Below are 22,620 nucleotides of genomic sequence, written 5' to 3'. Positions count from 1 at the left end.
GGCTTTTCTCTTGTTTGAAGCCCAATATATGGCTTGTCTGTTTTCGTGGAACAGTTAGGCTATTTTTCTTTTTATATTGAATTATTTGAAATGGTTACAGGGTTTTTATATTGTTTTATATAGATTGTTTCCCCATCCAGAGGAACATCTTAGCTTCTGAAACAAAGAAAGAACGTGTAGGATTTTTGCTGTTTTTAGAGATTTGGTTAGTTCTATTATTGCACAAGCATCGTAAAAAAGTAAGGAATCAAAAAAAATAAAAAAATAAAAGAAGAGCTTCATGAAGATATATAATCTAATGCAGAATATACTGTAAACAGAAGCAATCTGGCTTTCCCCATTGACTTTGCTTGTTGAAAGCCGGCTGGGAAGATGACATATTGCTAAGGTGTGACCCCAGGGCACTGCAATTACTGTAAATACATGCTGGTTTCCAAAGCAAATTGTGATCACATATGTCACTTTTTTCGGTGCTGTTGTAATTTCGAACTATCCCTAAACGGATGGTTGTTACTCTAGGAGTCTACAGCTGTGAATGTAGGTAGTCAATTTCTCCATTTCTGCATATTTTCCCATGTTGGGTTAGGGTGAGGGTGAGGGTGAGGGTTAGGGTGAGGGGAGGGGATGGGATGGGATGGGATGGGATGGGACCTGCAACATTACTTGCCTCCCTGCTCTAGTGGGTCAGGTAGATGTCATTGGCAAGAGACGGTCCCTCAGATAACTTGGTCCCAAGCCATGAAGGGCTTTAAAGGTGACAACTAGCACCTTGAATTACATCTGGATTTGGGCCTAGTTGGTATCTTTCAGTCTAATTGTAGAGTTGTGTAGGGGGAAACTTGGCATGTTGCTGTATAAACTATTTGTTACTCTTGTGGGGAAGCAGTCATAATTCTAATATATAAATAAACCAACAATTTGTTTCATAATCTCTACCAACATTCGGCTGGGGAAATCATTGGAATTATGGTACAGATGGGCTTCAGAAGGTTGTTGCATAGAACAGCAATGTTCTACCTTTCTGGTTCAGCAGACCAGAGTGGGGTGGGTGGGTTTGCTGAAACACTGGTTGTGCAAATGCAGCTTTGTGTGCTTGCATGCTCGCCCGCATATCTGCGACCTGGTTCCCAACATGCCAGGCCATGGACCAGCAGTATAGTACACAGTTGAAGTTCTTTGTCACTGGGAAAGAAGAGATACAATGGAGACCAATGTTCCCTCTAATTTTTTTTCAGTGTGAGCAGAAAAATATAGTGTTTGAGAGGCATATTTTCATGCCTGAGCACGTGAATTTTTTTCACAGATGTCACCTAAGACAACAACAAAATCAGTATTATTTGAAACTCAAAGTTATGTTTATTCAAGGTACCCGCTTAATTAAAAGTGTTATATAATATCAGTATCACTTAACAACGGTCCTGCTTAGCAACCAAAATGTTGGCTCAGAAACTCTGGCATTGAAGCATGCAAGTCTTAAAGCTGTCAAGTTACAAGACCCTTGCACCCCTAACCCTTTAGAAAAAAAACCCCAGGGGTCTTCAAACCTGACAGCTTTAAGATTTGTGGACTTCAACTCCCAGAACACCTCTTCCAGTCATGTTGGCTCAGGAACTCTGGCATTGAAGCATGCAAGTCTTAAAGCTGTCAAATTACAAGACCCTTGCACCCCTAACCCTTTAGGGGGAAAAAACCCAGGGGTCTTCAAACCTGACAGCTTTAAGCCTTGTGGACTTCAACTCCCAGAATTCCTCCTCCATTCATGTTGGCTCAGGAACTCTGGCATTGAAGCATGCAAGTCTTAAAGCTGTCAAGGTACAAGACCCTTGCACTCCTAACCCTTTAGGGGAAAAAAAACCAGGGCTCTTCAAACCTGACAGCTTGTGGACTTCAACTCCCAGAATTCCTCCTCCAGTCATGTTGCAGCAACGTCATCTGCGTGGATCTGCTCCATCTTCGGTTTTTTTCACAGGGGGCAGGGCTGCCACTGAAGATGCCAACGAGCCCCCGCCGCCACTAGAATAGCTGCTGCCGCCTGCTCCTCCTCCTCCTTCAACAGCACCAACATATTTGCTGCCCAGCGCTGCAGCCGAGGTGAAGCCTCCAAAGCTCCCGCAGGCGCCCCCACCCATGGCAGCGGCGGCGGTGCCTCCCCCTCTGCTCGGAGCACCTCAGCTGGGCTCTAGGTTACCCCTGCCACCGCCTCCACCTCCGCCGTGCTTTTCAGAAGCCATGAGGCCCTTTTTCCTGCTCCCGCCCCCTCCGCCGCCTTCTTACTAGCTCCTGCGGCCAAATGGCTCCTCAAAAGCACGGCGGAGGAGGAAGGGGGAGGGATAACGCGGGGGCCAGCTCAGGTGCTCTGCCTGGAGGGGGAGGCACCGCTGTCGCTGCCTGCGGGAGCTTTGGAGGCTTCACCTCGGCTGCAGTGTTGGCGGCAAATCCGGCAGTGCTGTTGGAGGAGGCGGCGGCAGCAGATATTCCCCCCAGCTTCTGGAGCCTGTGACAGAAATCACTGCGCGCAGTTAGAAATGGCTGCACGGTGTTTTCTTGCCACGTGCGCGGCCGTGCAGCCGCGCACCTTAGAGGGAACAGTGATGGAGACATGTCTGAAAAGATAAATGGACTTACATAATTCCCTTTACAAGTGTTGATCCTTATTGGATTTCCCTTTTCATGTCAATTTAAAAGTTTTATGTTTTTCAAACAATTTTTAAAAGTATTAATTCATATGAAATTTGATCTTGGGAAATATTAGGTTAACGCAGTGTTTCATAGGGTCTGGTAACAAGATTCAAGGGTTATTGCAGGGTGTGGCTTTTTTCTGTAATATTCTTTTATACCAGCTGCCCATTTGAGGTGCTTGCCTTCATTTTTGTTTATGTCCTAATATTTATGTACTCTCTCTCTTGTTGTTTGTAAGAGATGATGATAATAAAATTGTTAAACATGAATTTTGCATAAGTGGAACTGAAATTTGAAAGCTAGTTCAGCCTAGCTTATAATTATTTGATTCCATTTTTCTAAAAAAAATATTTTCTTTTTCCTTTTCATGTTGTAATTTTTAATATTTAACAACGATCTGAGTATTTATTTAAAGATTTCCACGCCTCCCCCCCCCCCGACGATTCAGTGAGAATGAGTGAAGTTAACCGAAAATTCTTTAACAAGTGCCATAATAGATTCACCAGTGGAAATACATTTTCGGCTGTGTTTAAAAGGGGTCATAGTTTCTGTGGGTTCAGCAGATAACCAACACGTAATTCTGAAAAAGGTGAGAACTTTGCGTGCTGGGTAGCCTCCTGAACATAGGCCATCATGCAAAGCCAATACATTTTATAACAATTGTTCTGTGGATAAAAACTCAGATTCTTTCCACAAACAAAATTGCTGAGATCTCACCTGCACGGTTGTTTCTCATGATGCTGCGTGGATGCCACGTGATTAAGTTTTAGTACAGCTGTTGCTCCAGAGCAAATGCTATAATTAATCAGTTTTGCTGAGCTTGCCCAAAGAGACAGAGCAACTGGTTCCCTAGTATCAAGGAAGCTTCATTTTGTCCTACCATCTGGTGTCTCCCGTCTAGATCCCTCCATCACCTTCTTCCATTTTTGGGAGTGATAAGAAGGGTGGCTTTGCCGCATCACCCATGTAACGGGATTAGAGACTATTGTGTTTTTGGAACCAATATTTTTACTCCGTTGGACAGCTGAACATCCTCCCCTTATTCAAGGGAGCAGCAGGAGGGCACTTGCTTGGCAGTATGAAATTGCAGTACAGGGTAATGAGGTCAGGCTGGTGGAGGTCAGTCTGAGAGCCTTATGTAACTTGACACTCCTGGATTTGCAGAAAAGTCAGTAAATGAAAAGTCCTGCATGAGGATAGTTGTATTTTGTTTGTTCCTTTTAACCTCTTTCTCTTGAGGCGATATCTCTAGGGTGGAATCTTGTATCTTATTCTGTGTTTCTTGTAACTGCGAAGCAAGTTAGCATAGCTAAAGGGCCAATTGTGGGTGAGAAAAACCTGTTGTTGTTTTCTGTCATAAATAAGTTATTTTGCAGGATGACAAGCTGTCTTCTCTTGCCATACTATAACATTTACTTCTTCTTTTTTAATGAAACTATTCATACTGCTCATCATTCATTGGTCAGATATTTGATCTTCATTGTTGAGTCTTAACTTCCAATTCTTTATTCTTGAACAATAATTCTATACTATTACAGTGTTCTTATGACTGTCTCAGCCTCCCTACTGTCATGTGATCAAAGTTCAGGCACATGGCAATTGGCATGTATTTGCAACCATTGCAGTCTTTTTCTTTCTTTCTTTCTTTCTTTCTTTCTTTCTTTCTTTCTTTCTTTCTTTCTTTCTTTCTTTTCTTCCTTCCTTCCTTCCTTCCTTCTTTCTCTTTCTTTCTTTCTTTCTTTCTCCCTGCTCTGTCTGTCTCTGTCTCTTTTTCTCTGTCTCTGTCTCTGTATGTGTCTCTCTCTCTCTGTCTCTGTCTCTGTCTGTCTGTCTCTCTTCCACCTTATCACAAGATAACTTTCTGAACTGGCTTCCAACAAGCAAATTCAGTGGGGAAAGTCAGTTTCACTTAGTGACCATGTGTTTCACTTAACTGTAGTGATTTGCTTAAGAACCATGGCAAATAAGGATTTACAATTGGCCCTGACTCACTTAACAACCACCTAATTTAGGAATGAAAATGCTGATTCCGATTGTTGTTATAAGTCCAAGAGTACCTGTAATGAGTTCAAGATTATACTAATCTCATTAAATCTAGTTCATTTTTAAAAGTTTTCCAGTGGAAATGATTTTGAATTGCTCTCTAAATGAAATTGCAATATTCACCTGAATAGGCAATCCCACTTTTAATATTCTATATGAAAAATTAAAAGGATATTAAAATACCACTGAAATGTTTGCAGGGTGAGTAAGTGATTTTAAAAGATCAATGCTTTTCTCTATTTTATTGCAGTGCCATTCAGAGAGGCTCCCACTTACTCAAACAGACGACGGAAACCTCACAGCACTTTGGCCACACCTCGCCTCTTGCTTCGGTCTAATAGCGATAACAATTTGAACGTCAATCTTCCTAACTGGTCAGCCTCCCCTTTACCCTCTTCACACCGTAGCCTTTCGCCTCACCTATTCCAACAGATGCAGAATAATCCTAATGGAACTGTGAAAACTGTGGGAAGTTACACTTCATCATCTCGGAGCCGCTCTCCATCATTAAATAGGCTAGGAGAGGATGCAAAGCGCCAGCAGCAACAACGGCACATCAGGTAACTTTGCACTGTTGGTCTTTTTAAAATGAGAATTTCTGCAATTCTGCTGTTATACCACCTCCTCTATGCCTTTAACCACTGTGCCGAGCTGGCGCTGTGGTTAAATGCAGCACTGCAGGCTACTTCAGCTGACTGCAGTTCGGCTGTTCAAATCTCACTGGCTCAGGGTTGACTCAGCCTTCCATCCTTCCGAGGTGGGTAAAACGAGGACCTGGATTGTTGTTGGGGGCAATATGCTGACTCTGTAAACCGCTTAGAGAGGGCTGAAAGCCCTATGAAGTGGTATATAAGTCTAACTGCTATTGCTATTGCTATTCTTTTTCCACACAAATATTTGTCATTCCCCAAAAGAATACAAATAAACACTTCTTCCTGCTGCCTTGGTCGGAATTCTAATGGGACACAGGATATGGATATTACCTATAGCTTGAAAGATCCTGGGAAGCTGCCATGGAGCTAGCTAATGGTTCTTTTTTAATGGAAAGGAGAAACAAGAATGAATTTGTAATTAGTTTTCCAGACTAGCTCCCCTGGAAACTTTGATAATCTGATACAGAAAGTTTGGATTTAGCCCTTCTATGGATTTTGTATCTGTTCCACTCACTAATATTACTGCTTTATGTGGAGACTCAGGAGACAGAAGGAACTTTGCTCATTTGCAAAGTGAATAAAGTTGCACAAGTTAGACTGCTTGTAAGTAGCATGCACCCTCCAAATTCTCTGTTATTAGGGATGTAGGTCGTGTTTGGGTGATGTGTATTTAAGGGTTAAGTGACTTAAGTGTCTAAGATGCTGAGCTTCTAGATCAGAAAGGTCGGCACTTCAGCGGCTTGAATCCTTAGTGCCATGTAACGGAGTGAGCTCCCATTACTTGTCCCAGCTTCTGCCAACCTAGCAATTCAAAAGCATGAAAAAATGCAAGTAGAAAAATAGGGACCACTTTGGTGGGAAGGTAACACAGTTCCGTGTGCCATCAGTATTTAGTTATGCAGTCCACATGACCATGGAGATGTCTTCGTACAGCACTGGCTCTTCGGCTTTGAAACGGAGATGAGCACTGCCCCTAGCGTCAGGAACAACCAGCACATATGTACGAGGGAAACCTTTACCTTTACCTTAAAAACTGCAGGGTATTTTTGTGGGTCTCAATTTGCATTATAATTTCAGAAATGAAAGGGGAAAGAATTATTTCTCATCTCCAGTTTTTCTTTTCTTTTTTTAAGCATTATAGTTAGTAGAAGTGGGAGATCACATCTCTGTGTCAGCCTGGTATGTAACATATTAAGATATCCCAACATGAAAATGAGAAAAGAGAACACTCTAGCATGCATTAAGGAAGGGCCTTCAAAGTGAGTGGACTGCGGGGATCCTTTTGTCTGATTGGGAGATTCTGGACCTCTGTGAACTGTTTGCAATGACTGCCAGAGAGAGACTGGATTTTTCATTGACCAGCTTGTTGCTTTTTTGGGTGGGGGTGGGGGTGTTATATATGCTATACCCATTTTGTGGAATATTGACGACAAATTGAATGGATTCTATCAAGCCTTAGCAGTGGGTTGGACTAGAAGACTTCCAACAACTCTGTTTTTCTGTTAAGCTAATCAAAAAATTGCAAAATGATGGATGCAGCTTTGTTGTAAAAGGGGATGTAGTTCTTTTAACAGGAATAGGTAAATTGAGGGAAGGAAATGAAGAGGAACAGAGAAGACACCAGAGCAGTGATGGCTAACCTTTTTGTTGTTGGGTGCCAAAAATGCAAGCGTGTGGGCTCGTGATAGTATGCGCACATGCTGGCAACCCATAATGCAAAGCAACAACCCCCCTCCCATGCACGTTGCATTACTCGCCTCCAAGCTGAGCTTGGTATTTCCTTCGGGGGGAAGCTGTTTTTACCCTCCCCAGGTTCCAGGAAAGCCTCTGGAGCCTGGGGAGGGCAAAAAACGGGCACAACAGGCTTACTGGAAGTTCAGAAATGATCTGTTTCTAGCTTCTGGGGGGCCAGAGGAGGCTGTTTTCACCCTCCTCAGGCTCTGGTGGCTTTCCTGAAGTCTGGGAAGGGTAAAAACAGCCTTCCCCAGGCCCCCAGAGATCGAAAATCAACTGGCCGATGCATGCTGAAGCTGATGGCTCGATGCCAGCAGACATGGCTCCTCATGCCACCTTTGCCAAAGGTTTGCCATCACGGCACTAGAGTTACCAACAGACAACTTTCTCTCCCAATGCAAGTATTGAATTAAAGGGAAGAAAGAAGGACCTTGGTGGAGTCTTGGCACATGCTGCTTGTAGCAGGAGAGGACGTTGCCTATTGCTTTATCCGGGCAGAAGGTGGGCTGGGAAACAGCAACAAGAAAAATCCTTTCTTGCTTTGACACCCAAGAAAACTGAAAGCTCCATGCACCCTGCTGTGTTATTTTTTTTTATTCAGGCAGCAATACTACCTAATTCTTGAAATGTGGTTGGTTGCAGGGGGCAGCAATTTTTAAGGAACACACCTTCCATCTGAAGAAGAGGAAAGCAGATCAATATAGCTGCTTTAAGTACAGTAAATGTCACAAAAGAAAGCCAATGTGTCGGAAATTCATGATGATTTTAGTGCAAAATAATAATAATACTGCAATTAAGTGATTTTTCTCCTTAAAAATCTTATCTAAAGTTTTGGTTTAAAAAATGTCTAAGGTGCTAGATTGGTAGCAGATAATGCTGCATGATTTTATGCTGTTAATTGGGAGCAAATTCTTTGTTTAATGTAAACTATGCTATAAAGAGTGTTAAAAGATGAAATAAAACCATTCTATTCTGCTGTCTTTCAGTGCCAATTATAATCCCAGTGCCAACAAGGACATTATATCTGCTTTAGATTATCAGGGTCAAAAACGCAAACTGTATAGTGCTGTACCTGGAAGACTATTTATTGTTGTGAAGCCATATCAACCTCAAGGAGAAGGGGAAATTCATTTGCACAAAGGCGACAGAGTAAAAGGTCAGTTTCTTTTCTTTTCAAAAATTTGTGGATAATCATGTATAATTTTTTGAAGCAGGCCACTGAATATAAAAGTCCAATCCCCATATAAAAATATTTCATATATCTGAATTTTTAGCTTATGGTTATTAAGTAAATGGGCAGATATTAATGTTGAAATTGATTTTATCCTGAGAGTGATCACTCCTCTCTTATCGCAAATTTATACATGGAACATTTTGAAACTAACACCTTAGATAAATCTGAACACAAACACAAACTCTGTCTTAGATATGCTGATGACACTTTTGTGATTTGGCCACACGGGAAAGAAAAACTGGACATCTTCCTCACAGATCTCAACAGCCTACCCCCCAAAATATAATTCACTATGGAAATAGAAGCAAACAACCAACCTCACTTTCTGGACGTCCTAATTTACAAAAAACCCAATGGCTCCCTAGGACACACCGGGAAAAAAACACACACGAACCGCTACTTAAACGCACAATCCCATCACCACCCTGCACAGATCAACTTTGTAGCCAAGACCCTCATCTCCAGAACCAAATGCCTACCTGACAAAGACCACCTGAAAACCAAATTACACACTCTCACAAACGTATTAATCTCCAACGGATTCCAAAGAAAAACAATTACCAACCTAATCCAAAGGGAGACTCCCCCAAAAAACCGAGAGACAGAACAGGACAATGGCATCACCATCCTCCCTTACATCAAAGGCACCGCAGATAAAATCAGCAAAAGAAACACAATATCAAGACAGCCTTCAACCCTGACCAAAAATTAGCCAACGTCTTAAGAAACCCCAAAGACAAAATCCATCTAGAAAACCAAGGAGTCTACAAAATACCATGCAAAATCTGCCCTGCCACATACAGGAGAATAAATGCACGCATTGCAGAACACAAGAATGCAGTAAGAAAAAAAAAGAAAAAACTACCTCCCTTTTCCAGCACCTTAAAGCTATAGGACATGAAATTAATTTTGAAGGAACCAGGTTAATCTCCAAAACTGAACACTTCAACAAGAGAATAATTATGGAAGCTATCAAAATAGAGGAACACCCCCACAACATGAATAAAAGTGACAATACCTCCTGCCTACCAGACATCTGGAAACCAGCCCTGGTAAACAAATGAGCCCCATCCACCACCCAGGCCATTACAACATAAAACAACAACGGACCCACAGCCAGCACCAATCAGCACCAATCTAATATGATCATGATACAGCCACACATCCATTCAATCCACTTTCTGAAACAAAGCCAGCACTCCACACACACACACCAAGATTTATACAAAGACGGCAGCTCTGGCCACTCTTTAAGCCAAAAACAGCAGCCTGAGGATGGCGAGTGAGACCTCGCCAAAACATTGCCAAGACAATCTCAATCTTACATGGGAAAAGACGCAAATATAATACACACACACACACACACACACACGAAATAGTCTTGGACAGGAGCAGTGAGTGTGAGGAAGTTACTTCCCAATCTTCTAGTTTGCTGTAGCTTCCCAGTTTAGACAGCCTATTCAACCTGCAAAGGATAAGAGAGAAATGCTATTTTTCCACAACAGATCAGTATCATTCTAGAACTGTTAATGGATAAAACAAACTATACCAGAAATAAATTCAAATCAAATTTCCAGCTTGATCATGAATACATTTCAGCCAAGGTTAAATTGATCAAAACCTGCATGACCTTTGCATGTAATAATGTACAGCATCTACAGCATTTGCTCTAAAAGCAAAAGGAAAAACATGAGGTAAAAACAGCGAAGTAGGAAATGAGCTCAATCAATTAAAGATTAAAAACTGCTTCAAAAATTGCTTCAAGAGTAAGGACTAATTAAATCAAGACCTGGTCGACAACTTCAAGGCTTTATCAAGTAAGGATAAATAATTAAATAATCCAACTGTAAAATCATGTAAGGTTTGGACAGGAGTTACAGGACCTAGGAGATCTTATGATCCAATCCTTTTCCCAATACAATAATCCACTATTATAGAGTTTCTGACAGCTATCCTCCATCAAATGATAGTCGAACATCTCCTAGAGAAGTCTGTTCCATTGTTGTACAGTTCTTGTTGTAAGGAGGCTTCTTTTTGTTGCTGTTCAACCAAAATCTGTTTCCTAGTAATTTCATCCTATTGTTTCTCATGCTGTCATTTTTAAATTTCTGAATAATTTTGTCCCGTCTTCTGCTTTTAATAATGCTTGAAGGTAGATATCATGTCTCACCTCAGTCTTTGCTTCTTTAAGCTTAATATACTTGGAACCACCTAATTTTTCTTGTATAATTTTTCCCTCCAGACCCTTATCACAACTGTCAGTTTGGAATATAAGTGTTATATTAGCAGTTTTATCTATTTCCAAGTGTTTACGGTATAGAATTAGGAGATAAATGATATATACTATGTTATTTACTTTTCAAAGTAATACAGCTTCTCATGATTGTTAATATTTGCATTAAGAAATCTTGGTTATGCTGATGAAAACCACAAATAGGCCATTTATATAAAAATTATATTAACTATATGCTAATTAAATATGAACATTCAAGAGCTGTCCTTAGTGCTGAATCAACCTATCCATTGACATAGCTTTCTTTTAACTAAATATTTTCTTGATAAGAAAACACCCTCAAAATATTGAGAGCAGAGGGGCATTTGCAAAAGAGAAGATATGGTCAAGGTGTCACAAAGAATTGCATTGTTGAGTAAACACTTAATGTACCTACTTGAATAATGGTATGCTGCCCAGAGTCATTTCTTGTGAGATGGAGAGCCATATTACATGGATGGATGGATGGATGGATGGATGGATGGAAGGAAGGAAGGAAGGAAGGAAAGAAGGAAGGAAGGAAGGAAGGAAAGATGACCTTGTCCCTCTATTTATTACTATAGTTATTAGAGTTTAGTTTAATAATTATAGTAACAGATAGAAGGGCAGGGCCCATATTAATAATGAAACATTTGCTTGAAGCTGCTTGCTAACAGATGGATTAACTAATATGTTCTGTTATAACCAGCATAACACAAAACTGTGCTCAGGCCATCATGGTTTCCATTTGTTGCCGCAAGAGCAATATGCTTTCTCAGTTAGTAATCACAATACTAGAAAAGTATAAATGATTCCCAAAGTATAATCTTCTCCATCTGTCATCCTTCATATACTGTATGATGTACTAGTATGTCAATCCACAACTATCATAACATTATTGATATATGATGATAATTGCATTCTAATAAATCACCATATTTGGAAAAATAGGGGGGTGGGGAGAAAAGCACAGCACTATACCCCTTTCTTTTCTTCTTCTATAATTCCTGGCAGTGAGGAAAAGACATGAGAAACAATTATAGTGAATGCAATGCTTTCATTCTTTTCTCACGGGTATGATGATAAAACTTTAACTAGGATTTTGGCTTCACTACTCACAGCCATTTCCTGTTGTACTCAACACATAATTTGCTCTGGATCTAAGAACTTTTGCTCTAATGGAGAAAGCTGATGGCTGCAAATTCATACTCCAACTACCATTCCCTGAAAAATGGTGCATTAGTCTTAAAGAGATTTTCCAGCCATTACGTAAAAAAAACTGCAGAGAAAAGAAAGAGGCGGGAGGTTCCAATGTAAATGCTGCATTCTCTTAATAAAATCATTCAGATAAATCTTAAGTTTAAAGTTAAGGATCTTAGTTAAATATCCTTTTTCCGATCTTCCAACCTTAGCCATCTCTCTGCTGCTATAGATTCTTATATGCTTTCATGTTCCTTATATTTTATCGCCAAAGTACTTTTGATCCCTCAAAGGAGCCCACTCGTTCTTTCTTGTTGCTTCTCAGAAAGAAATAGTTATCGACTTATGACTGTAATGGAGCCTGCCCAATATAGTCAGAAGTCATTTCAATTGTTAAGTGAGGAACCCGTGTGATCACCTCTCTCAATGACCACTGCCCCAGCCCTCTAAGGTTCAGTTGCTAAGTGACCATGTGGATCATTAAACGAATGGAGTGAAAGAACTGCCTCCTGCTGTGCCTGCCCTACCCTGCCCTCCTTCTTCAAAAATAGTTTGAAGAATTTTTTTCAGAGTATGTGGATGATATCTCGAAGCATATCTCTAGTCAGAGGTTGCTGTAATATCTGTTTGTTATCTGTTAGCCAAAGGGCTATGTCTGCTTTATTTCTCCTTGCAGAAGAAATAATTTGGTCAGCAGAGCTCAGATCTCTTGATCTCTGAGTGTCCATTCTTGCCTTCTCTTTCTAAGTGGCATGATCCTGGAAATTAAATACAATATTTGTATTCTCTTTGAAAAGTTTGTGGTGATGTTCTGTCCTTGCTTATCTGCATATGCTAAGGCTGAATTTTCATTGAGACCACCACGAAAGGCAGATAGGCAGGGATAATCTTTCAAACAGCCTTCCAAAAGATGGGGCTGATTTTACACTGTTGAAGGTATGTGTTTTACTTGTGCTAACATCCTTCGTAAAGCATATCTTTTGAGTGCTTTTCACAGAAGCAGTTTTGTTAGATCTTTTTGTGGGATAATGTCCCTTTACCTTGATTGAAAAAGACTGCCTGTGGGGCTTTCTTTTTCAATGATTAATATACAACTCCACATATTCTACAATTTTTAATAGAGATTGTATCCAGTGATACAATCTATGAATATAGTTGTTATATACAATTCTACAATTTTAACAGAGATTGTATCTTCTACCCATGCCAGCAGTTGCCCTGTAGTGTGGCCATGTATCTTAATCTGCTTCATTATATATTCCTGGCTGTGTATAGTAATAAGTTAAAAATAGTCTTCTTAAAGTCAAGTTTGAATTCTGATGTCTTCACTGACATTTCCATGTAGTTTTCTTGGCAACAATGCAGAATTAGTTTTCTATTGCCTTCTTTCATTCCATGCAAACATATTTTCGAAGTGTTTATAGCATATATATAAATTCTGTTTCCTGTTTTAGATAGGTTGAAATCCTGTCTAGAACATGAGATAATATCTTTGGCCATCCAAGCTTCAGCACATTCCAGAATGATGGGAAATTGCAATTTGCATTGCCATAGTTTGGAACCCAGTTTATTAATTCAGATAATAGATCACTTCACCGTTGTTTGATATAAACAGATTGTACTGATGCCTTTGGAAATCACCTAAAACTTCTAAAGTGTTTTAAGCTTATCCTAATTAAATGAAATTTAATCACTTTTTGTGGGAAATAGTGACTAAAATTATGTGTAATATACTATGTGTCCATCTACGAAACCATAATATTTCATAATGATATTAGCAATGACTTATAAAAGAAGAGCCATAAAAATACGGATGTATAAATATTTATACATTTATACATGTATTGGTTTATGTGTTTATATCTGTTTTCGTAGTTTAGATATAGCTGGTGAGCCTTTAGGCAGGAAACTTGCAAAGTGTCAGGATTAGGAGATTTTCCAATAACTAATGCACTGTTTAAGATTTGTTTAGTTTATTGTAAAAAATTGCTTATTAAATTCATATAGTGTCCTAATCCATAGGGACTGTTATCAGTTAACAGTTGTAAGAAACAGCATATATTATAACAATTAAAGTGCCTGTGATAAGCAAAATAATTAAATTCAAAATAAAAATAGAACAATGTATATATAAAAAAAACATACACTGTCAGCTTACTCTCCAGATATTGTCTGGGAGAGCTCCAAAGGCAATCAAAAAGAGATCTCCTGCTGCTAAAGCTTGACCAAGTACTCAGTAAAACCATTTGTCAGTTCACTCAAAAACTCTACTAAATACCTGTTGGCAGTAGTTAGTATTGTCTGAGCCAGGAACTGATCTGACTCGAACAAAGTGCTAGATGTCATACCTTCCATGTCCAAGTCAGAACACAGGTATTCCTAGGCAAAAGACAGGGTCCAGCATGTAGCCTGCTTGCTTGGATGTGTCAGGTCAGAAATTACCTGGTTATCATGGAGGCCCCGAACTCCTGATCAAAACATCCAGTTATATTCTGTTCCATCCATACCAATATTCTAAAATCAGCACTTGCAACAAACTACAAAATAGGAACATTTATTAGCATTCCTTTTAAAAAAAAGTTATAGAACATGAATAAGGAATTGATGATGGAGGTGAGTATACTGTGGTGTTGATATTTGGTATATGTAGCACTTTCTCCTCTTGTGTTCCTACACTATGCCAATGAGGTAATTTCCTAGTTTCTTGTTTCACAGTTTTCCATCTCCCAATGTATTTTATTCTCAACAGTATTACATGATACCATATTGGGAATGAATGGGGCAAGGTCAGAGCAGGGCCACACTAATTAATATCCATTTATTATGCTGGATTGTAATTTGTGCAGTTGTCGTTTAATGTATCTGGAAATACATGGCTAGACAAGCCTAAATCATGCATGAAATGATTTGGAGGGTAGACATAGTTCCAAGAAAGCTGAAATTGGGTCAAGTTCAGGTAAAGATTTAAAAATACATATAAATTACTGAATTAACAAACTTAGGTAATCTAGTTAAATATATCTCTTTACTTTGAGCCATTAGTCATGCCCAGTGACATCATTTCTGTCTAACACCCATGACACAAAGAAATCCACAGCTGATAAAAATAAATTTGATATATGGTGGGAGTGTTTTTCCCACCAAAGCAATGCCAGTGATCAAGGTGGAATCTTAGACAATATCTAACTCAGATATTGCTATAATTTAACATTTATTGCTTTGTTCCTACTACATTGCTATGTTAAATTAACAATATTATCAATATAAACCAATTTATGTGACATGGTAGCACAGTGGTTAGAATGCAGTATTGCAGACTAATTCTGACAACTGCCAGCAGTTCGATTCTCACTGGCTCAGGATTGACTCAGACTTCCATCTTTCCAAGGTTGGTAAAATGAGGACCCAGATTGTTGGGGAGAATATGCTGCCTCTGTAAACTGCTTAGAGGGACCGAGCTGTAAAGCACTATGAAGTGGTATATAAACCTAAGTGGTATTGCTAAACTTAATCTACAACTTTATCTTTTGTGAGATAAATGTGATTCATAGTAAGCTACTGGACTGCTTCTTAAATGGCTTCTACAAAATATTCTTCAGTTTCCTCTCTCATAATTTAATTGCCCAGATTTTACATCTTCAAATGAACAGTTGAACAGTTCAAGGAATGAAAAAAACAGACAGTTGAAGCTTGATTATTAAAGGTAAACTTCACAACCAGCTTTAAAATTGATAATAAATATATTGGAGTGATGGATAACTATTGTTTTCAACCATCAATTAATAAATTAACAATCAAGAAAGACACTAAAGACTGGCATTTGTTGGCATGACAATGAACTTCCTGAGAAACATATTCAAATGCTATGATGTTTCTATATCTACCAAGATCAGAATTGGCATTTTTTATTTTTAAAAATGGTGACAACCTATGGCAGTAAAAAATTGGACATTGGAAAAGTAGGTCTTCCAGATAAGAACATATGGTGGACTAGACATCCCTGGAGGAGTGGACCAGCATTGCAGTGGACTTCAGCAGTCATATGGTGAATTCTGGCCACCACTATCTTTCCAGATAAAGAAGAGATTGTGAGATTGCCTATGTGCACTCCAGACAGCTGCAGGAAATGAGGTTTTTGTGATTGACTCATGAATTGAGCTGCTGGGAATTGAAGATTTTCAATCAACTTCACAGCTGTAATGCAGTCTAATGTATTGAAAGATGAGGATGGCATTGGGAAATGAGGAAATGATATATTGCCTAGGAACAATTAACCAAGAAAAGGAGAAGTCCCAAGGACTTAATGGTTGGAGAAAAAACTTCAGAAGAACCCATCCTAATGGATTAGATGTTTAAACATAGAGTGATGGTAATATGAGACTTCAGACTTAAAAAACACTATTATATTAATGTTGTAAATAAATTACAAAAAAATCTAGTTCACCTAGTCATGTTTCCTGTCTGATTTAGCTGGGGAAGTTGACATTGATATGGACAAAAGGTTTGCACAAGGCTCAATTTCTTAACCTTTTTCAAATGTAATTAATTTATAGCTAAATGGAGATTTTCTGATTGGCAGGATAAGAGAATTTCATATAATGGGTCAACATTATTTTTGTACTAAAAAGGAAAAAAGACTTTTAAAGACTTCAAAGCTGTTGAGAAAAAATTCAACAAGATGGTTTAAAACAGATAAAAGGAATAATTATTTTGAAAAGTAATTTTGTGATGAAAGTGCTGTTGAGAATATTGGAATTAAAATGCACAAATGATCTGGACTTTCATGGGAACATTTTTTTTTTACTATTAAAGAGTCAGACAATTGATACATTAAACAAAACAAAAGATTAAGGTAATATGAATCAGACTGATGCTGAATGTAAGAGATTGCAATTTGAAATAAAAATATTAAGGGCACTGGAAGACATAATAGAAAAAAATAAAATTTTTGCCTTTTATTCTTTCCCTTGCAACTGAGATACTGTCACTTTGAATAACAATATTAGAATGGCAACTATCAGAAAAGCATCAAAAACAGGAGGGGAAGAGAGGATTCCTAGAACAATCTGCAAAGAGAAGAATTATACCATCAGGATTTAAAAAGTTTAAGAAATTGTGCACTAAATTAGCTGAATAATTATACTAAATTGACTAAATCACTGGATACTATATTGAAAGCTTTTTTAAAAAATGGATGAAAGAGGTAAAGATGAAAGAGGAGATGAAAGGGAGAGTTAAGAAAACAAATGTCTGGGGATGTGAACAAATTAATGATAAAGTGAAAATTTTGTGAGGGTAAGTTATATCTATTTAAGTGTAATATATTATTAGTGAATGATATATTAATTTGAATGTATGTATGTATGTATGTATGTATGTATAATGTTTATTATTATGTATGTTGACATTTAATAATATGTAAGATTTATTAAACATATATTAAAATTAAATATACTTAACAATAGTGCGTAGGCTTTGGTGCAAGGGAATGTGCTTTTCTGAGGAAGAATAAGAGAGAAACATTATAATATTCCAATCAGATTCACACAAGGCAAGGGAGCAATTATTAAGATCTGTCAAGTATCTTTAAAAAGAATCCTTAGTGATGTTTTTGTAGCTGTCAGTTTTACAGTGCCCACATTTAAAAAGTAATGTCTATGTGCACTTTTAGTCTTTTAAGAACATGTGCTAACATTGTCATTTTTCTTTAGCAGTGAAGATTTTTATAGAATTCAAAAATGTACTTTATACTGATTGTGGGTTGTATGAACATGGCTTTTCAACTAAAGCTGTTAGTCATTGGCACAAGTGCCTTTCCTTTGAATAAAATTAAGTGGTATCATTTCCAACCCAGTTTATAAAAGGCTTAACTTGCAATTCATGTAACACTTTGAAGCAGTATCTTCGAAGTCTCACTGAATGTTCAAAGACTCATTTTCTGGAATTTCTGATAACCCGTTTTAAGATTCACTGAAGGAACTTCTGCTAATTGTGTGAAAAATACTTCGAATGTAAAGGCACCTTTTATATTAGATTATTTATTTTAGTTTTAAGTATGTTTTAAATTAATTTCCTTAATTCTTTGTCAAGACATGTTTTATTAGTACAGTATGAATAATGTATATACATGCTTATATTATATTGCATTGTTGTTCATACTTGAGCATAAATTATCATTTATATAAATTAATTATTGATTGTGTCCTTAGTTTATTGCAAACATTATTACAGATGCATCTCAAATAGTGCCGATGAGAAATCCCATGAAATGGTTGCATTATTTCAATCTACACTATTCAGAGTTATATTTCTATGGGAAATAGGGTAATTAGTTTCACAGAAATGAAAACCTTTAAACATAATTTTTATATGTTTATTAATCAAATATAACAAAAGTTTAAAATAATATATATAAAATTTAATTTTTTGGCAAATTGCAGAGTGGTTACAGAAAATAAAACAACAATAAAAAATCTAAGTATAATTCTTAAAAGTAAGCTTATTGTACATTGACAAAAACTTCTATATTACCTAATTCAGGATGTGCTAACAAGATCGTCTAGTTCATCCTGCAGTTAACTTCATGTGGCTTTAGTGATTTTTATTGAATTCTAATGGATTATGACCTGCCATACTATAGATTACATAAATATTTAAAATAAGTAAATTAAGTGAACAAAGGACAAACTGGAGGATAAGCCTACATCCAAACTGTACCTGCTATCTCCTGCGTTCTGTTACCATTCTTTCAAATGAAATTCTTCTCAAATACCTCAAATGGTTCTTTTCCCATTTTGCTCACATGACAATTAGTGGCTAAAACCACAACTGTACATATAGTAACCTCAATGCAGTCTAACAATAACAGAAGTTGGTCTTATATTAAACATGACCAAATATCAATTTATAATTTGCACTGAATAGAATATTGCACTATTTGAAATAGCATTGAGCGCAATCTACCTATTTAAAGTTTGGGGGTTATTATTTAAACTTGTACATTAAAGAACAAAAAACTGAACCGTATTTTCCTATTTTCTTTCTAGTTTTGAACATAGGTGAGGGTGGATTCTGGGAAGGCAGTACTCGGGGACATGTTGGATGGTTTCCTGCAGAATGCGTTGAGGAAGTGCAATATAAGCCAAATGAAAGTAAACCAGGTGAGATAATGCAATTCAAGAGTAAACTATGCTTACAGTTTTTCATGGGGAAGTACATGAGTGCTGAACTAGAAATTACTCTAAAAAAAAGGAACTATATTTTTTTTAAACTATAGATTTATATTATGATGCAGATATTTCTTTAGAAGTATGTGAAATCAGTAAAAATCTTAAATGCATGCACAATTTGATTCGTCACTTAAAATAATTATGGATGATTTTTTAAAAAAAATATTCATTTTTCTTTGAATATGCATCTAAATCTGTGATGAGCAAAAAGAGGTGACCTCCAAATGCTTTGGGCAATTTCTAGAAGTTATTGGCCAAGATATATGGATGGCATCAGTCTGCCAAATTCTTGCTTAGGCATTTAATGCCTATTTTAGTGTCACCTTGTTTTAATCTGACAAGATTATTCTCACATTACAAAGCTTCACTTTCATTATATTCACTTATTTAAGATGAGACTGAAACAAATGAATAAGTTGAGGACTACTTATATAAGGTGAAGCTATTCTCCTCCCCTCAAATTATTCTAAAGCTTTGAATAATAAAGTTCTTTTTCTTGGCTGAAACAGCCTTGCACTCTATATCCAAGGCTAGTTTAGGTACGGGAACAAATACCCCTTTTACATTTGCAAATATATAGTAACATTTCTCATGTATCTTATACAACTAGAATTCCCAAAACGCAGAAAAGCTTTTATTTTAGGCATGTTGTTATTCTCTCCCTTTGCTATTTTTGGAGAGAAACTGTAGGAAGTTTGTATATTTTAAATGACCATGTTCTTTTGATAGAGACATTCAAAGTGCTCTTATTTCCTCACTACTGTACTTGGGAGATTGCCAGGTTGCATAGATGAATCCCCTGTCTATTTATTACTTTTGGACAGAGGTGGGTTGCTCCCAGTTCAGCCGGGATCTGGCTAATTGGTAGTAGCGGTAGCGGGAGGCTCTGCCCACCTGCCCGGATGCTTCTGCTCATGTGCAGAAGTATTACGCACGCACGTGGGAGTGTGCCCAAAACGGCAGTAAAAAAATTGGCAACCCACCACTGCTTTTGAAAGATAATTTGTTCATCACATATGAAGTCATTCTATTAAAAGTTGCAGTATGAAAAATCCATCATGAATTGACCACTAGCAAGAACCAATAGATGGGAGGACCTCTGTTTTTTAATACTTGTTTTATTGTTGGTTTTTTTACTTTCTTATATTTTTTTTAAGCTTGTAGTATATTTCTATTTCATAGTTTTTATTGTTTTAGTATTGAAACTTATTAGAATGTGTGTGTGTGTGTGTGTGTGTGTGTGTGTGTGTGTGTACTTCAGTGTCTTATACTGTACTAGCATTGTGTTAATGTTGTTTACTTTTAGGTTTGTTATCTAAATAACTACAACACATATTTTATATCTTGTCAATTCGATTATTATTATTGGAAGGGCCAGAATTCTCACTGTGTTTATGTTCACTTGCGTTGGTATATAATTGAAATAAAGATTTGATTTGACTTATTATAATAATATCACTAAGTGTCCTAGTTGGGCAGAATGATGTGTACAAACAAAGTAAATATATAAGATAAAATACTCTACAATAGAAGATAAGATTTGTTTATTATGCAGTAACTGTGATTTCACAGGTGGCAGTATTCATAATCCTTGTTCTTCTATTTATCTGTTAAGGAGAGAAGGACCTTTGGCATAGTTGCCAAAATTTCTTTTGATTGATCATGCTGAGAACAGTTTGTGTGGAAACACTCTCATGATATATTCAGTTCCTAATTAAGATATTAAAGTTATGCTTTGACAAGCTACTAAAATTTAGCTGTGGCCTTGATCAGAACTAAACATAGGTGTCTTCATTAGTATTATTGTACCCTTGCCATTGCGGCAGCATTAATTATGCCTTGAAATATTGAAATCTTGCTAGGTAAGGGAAACAGGCTATATAATAATGAGGTACCAACAATAATGGCACAATGAATTCCTTTGGATTCATCAGGAAAGTTTAGTGTAGCAATGTGAAGTGTACCTCAGTAGCTTTTTAAGGCCAGTTGAAAAGAAACCTGTTAGACTAGGAGAACGTAATGGAGAAGTGAAAAACTCTTATTAAGTTCAACTATCATAAATACATGCCAGCTGTCACTCATCTACATTTTAAAAATACTTTATCTAAAATACTTCAATTGCCATAAGTGTGAAAACCAATCATATACGTCTCTTTTTTCAGTGCCACTGTAATTCCAGTCACTAAGCAAATGATTATAAGTCAAGGACTACCTGTATTCCCATAATACCAGATATTCAAGTGATGCTATCAAGCAGTTTTATGCCATTTTCAGTTTACACTGATTAGCAAGTGCTGTTTGGAGACATATTACATCTTATACTGGACAATATATAGCTAGAAACTGGGGAACTCTAAATTCAACTCCCACCTTAGCCATGAAAGCTGACTGGGTGACCTTGGGCCAGTCTCTCTCTCTCATCTCAATTTTCTTCATAAGGTTGTTGTTGTGGAAAAAATAGGAGGAGGAACATGTGTTGGATATGTTTGCTGTCTTCAGTTATTTGTAAAAATAATAAAAGTTAGGATATAAATAAATAACAAATATTTTCCAAGACCAGAACCCATTGCTTTGTTGTTAGTTGCGAAGTCATGTCCGACCCATCACAACCCCATGAACAATGTTCCTCCAGGCCTTCCTATCCTCTACCATCTCCCAGAGTCCATTTAAGTTCATGCCGACTGCTTCAGTGATTCCATCCAGCCACCTCATTCTCTGTCGTCCCCTTCTTCTTTTGCCCTCAATCTTTCCCAGCACTAGGCTCTTCTCCAGTGAGTCCTTCCTTCTCATTAGGTGGCCAAAGTATTTGAATTTCATCTTCAGGATCTGGCCTTCTAAAGAGCAGTCAGGGTTGATCTCCGGAGTCCTTCAGGATTGGGCGGCATATAAATGTGTTTAATAAAATAAATAAAATAATAAAAATCCTCTAGGATTGACTGGTTTGATCGCCTTACAGTCCAAGGGACACCCATTGATAGTGTTGAGTTTTACATTGATTTAGACCAAATTATATTTGTAAAGTTAATGCCTACTCTTGGAGTTTAGAGATCAACATTTAAAGTTCTCAATCTGCATTAATCTACATTAGCAGACTTGTCTACTTCGATGCTCATCTTTAGTGCCAGATAAATTATAAACAAGATCCTGTCCCAGGCTAGATCTTTCAGGAAACTCTTATCCATTTTTCTGTTTTTAAGAATGTGTATATTAGTCAAACATTTAATTTAAAACACTCTTATTAAGGAGTTAGAATTTTAATGTAGATTAACCATCAGGCACTTTCCTAATGATCTGTGTGGTAGAAATATCTTTAAAATGTGGCCTTTGTGTTAAAAGGGGATGTGTCAAGAAAAAATGCTTCCAATATTGTTTTCTCTTATTGCTTCCTATGAAGGAAAAAGAAAAGTCTGGAAATAAATTGCTACCGTGTTTCCCCGAAAATACAACCTGTCCTGAAACTAACATCTTGCTACATTTTTCACGTGGGCAAAAATATAAACCCACCCTGAAAATAAGACCCCTGGACAACTCCCCCCTCCGGCCAGGCAGAGCACCGCTCACTGACCTAGCGGTATCCCGAAAGAGCCAAGCTGCGGG

General features: G+C 37.5%; 1 protein-coding gene across 9 annotated transcripts in view; it reads left to right on the top strand.

Moving 5' to 3' along the window:
- SHANK2 (SH3 and multiple ankyrin repeat domains 2) overlaps positions 1-22,620 on the top strand; it is a 332,468-nt gene that overhangs the window by 112,050 nt on the left and 197,798 nt on the right. For all 9 annotated transcript variants that reach the window (XM_087719473.1, XM_087719456.1, XM_087719465.1 and 6 more), the window contains 3 exons: positions 4,973-5,282; positions 8,096-8,265; positions 18,841-18,954. In XM_087719473.1, coding sequence (XP_087575599.1) covers positions 4,973-5,282; positions 8,096-8,265; positions 18,841-18,954 — 594 coding nt within the window. The remainder of the gene's footprint in view (positions 1-4,972; positions 5,283-8,095; positions 8,266-18,840; positions 18,955-22,620) is intronic.

This window comes from Thamnophis sirtalis, unplaced genomic scaffold (genome assembly GCF_051295495.1).
Source record: "Thamnophis sirtalis isolate CommonGarterSnake01/CBP01778 unplaced genomic scaffold, rThaSir2_p1.2 scaffold_1, whole genome shotgun sequence".
NCBI lineage: Eukaryota > Metazoa > Chordata > Lepidosauria > Squamata > Natricidae > Thamnophis > Thamnophis sirtalis.
This window is presented reverse-complemented; position numbering and strand designations above follow the sequence as displayed.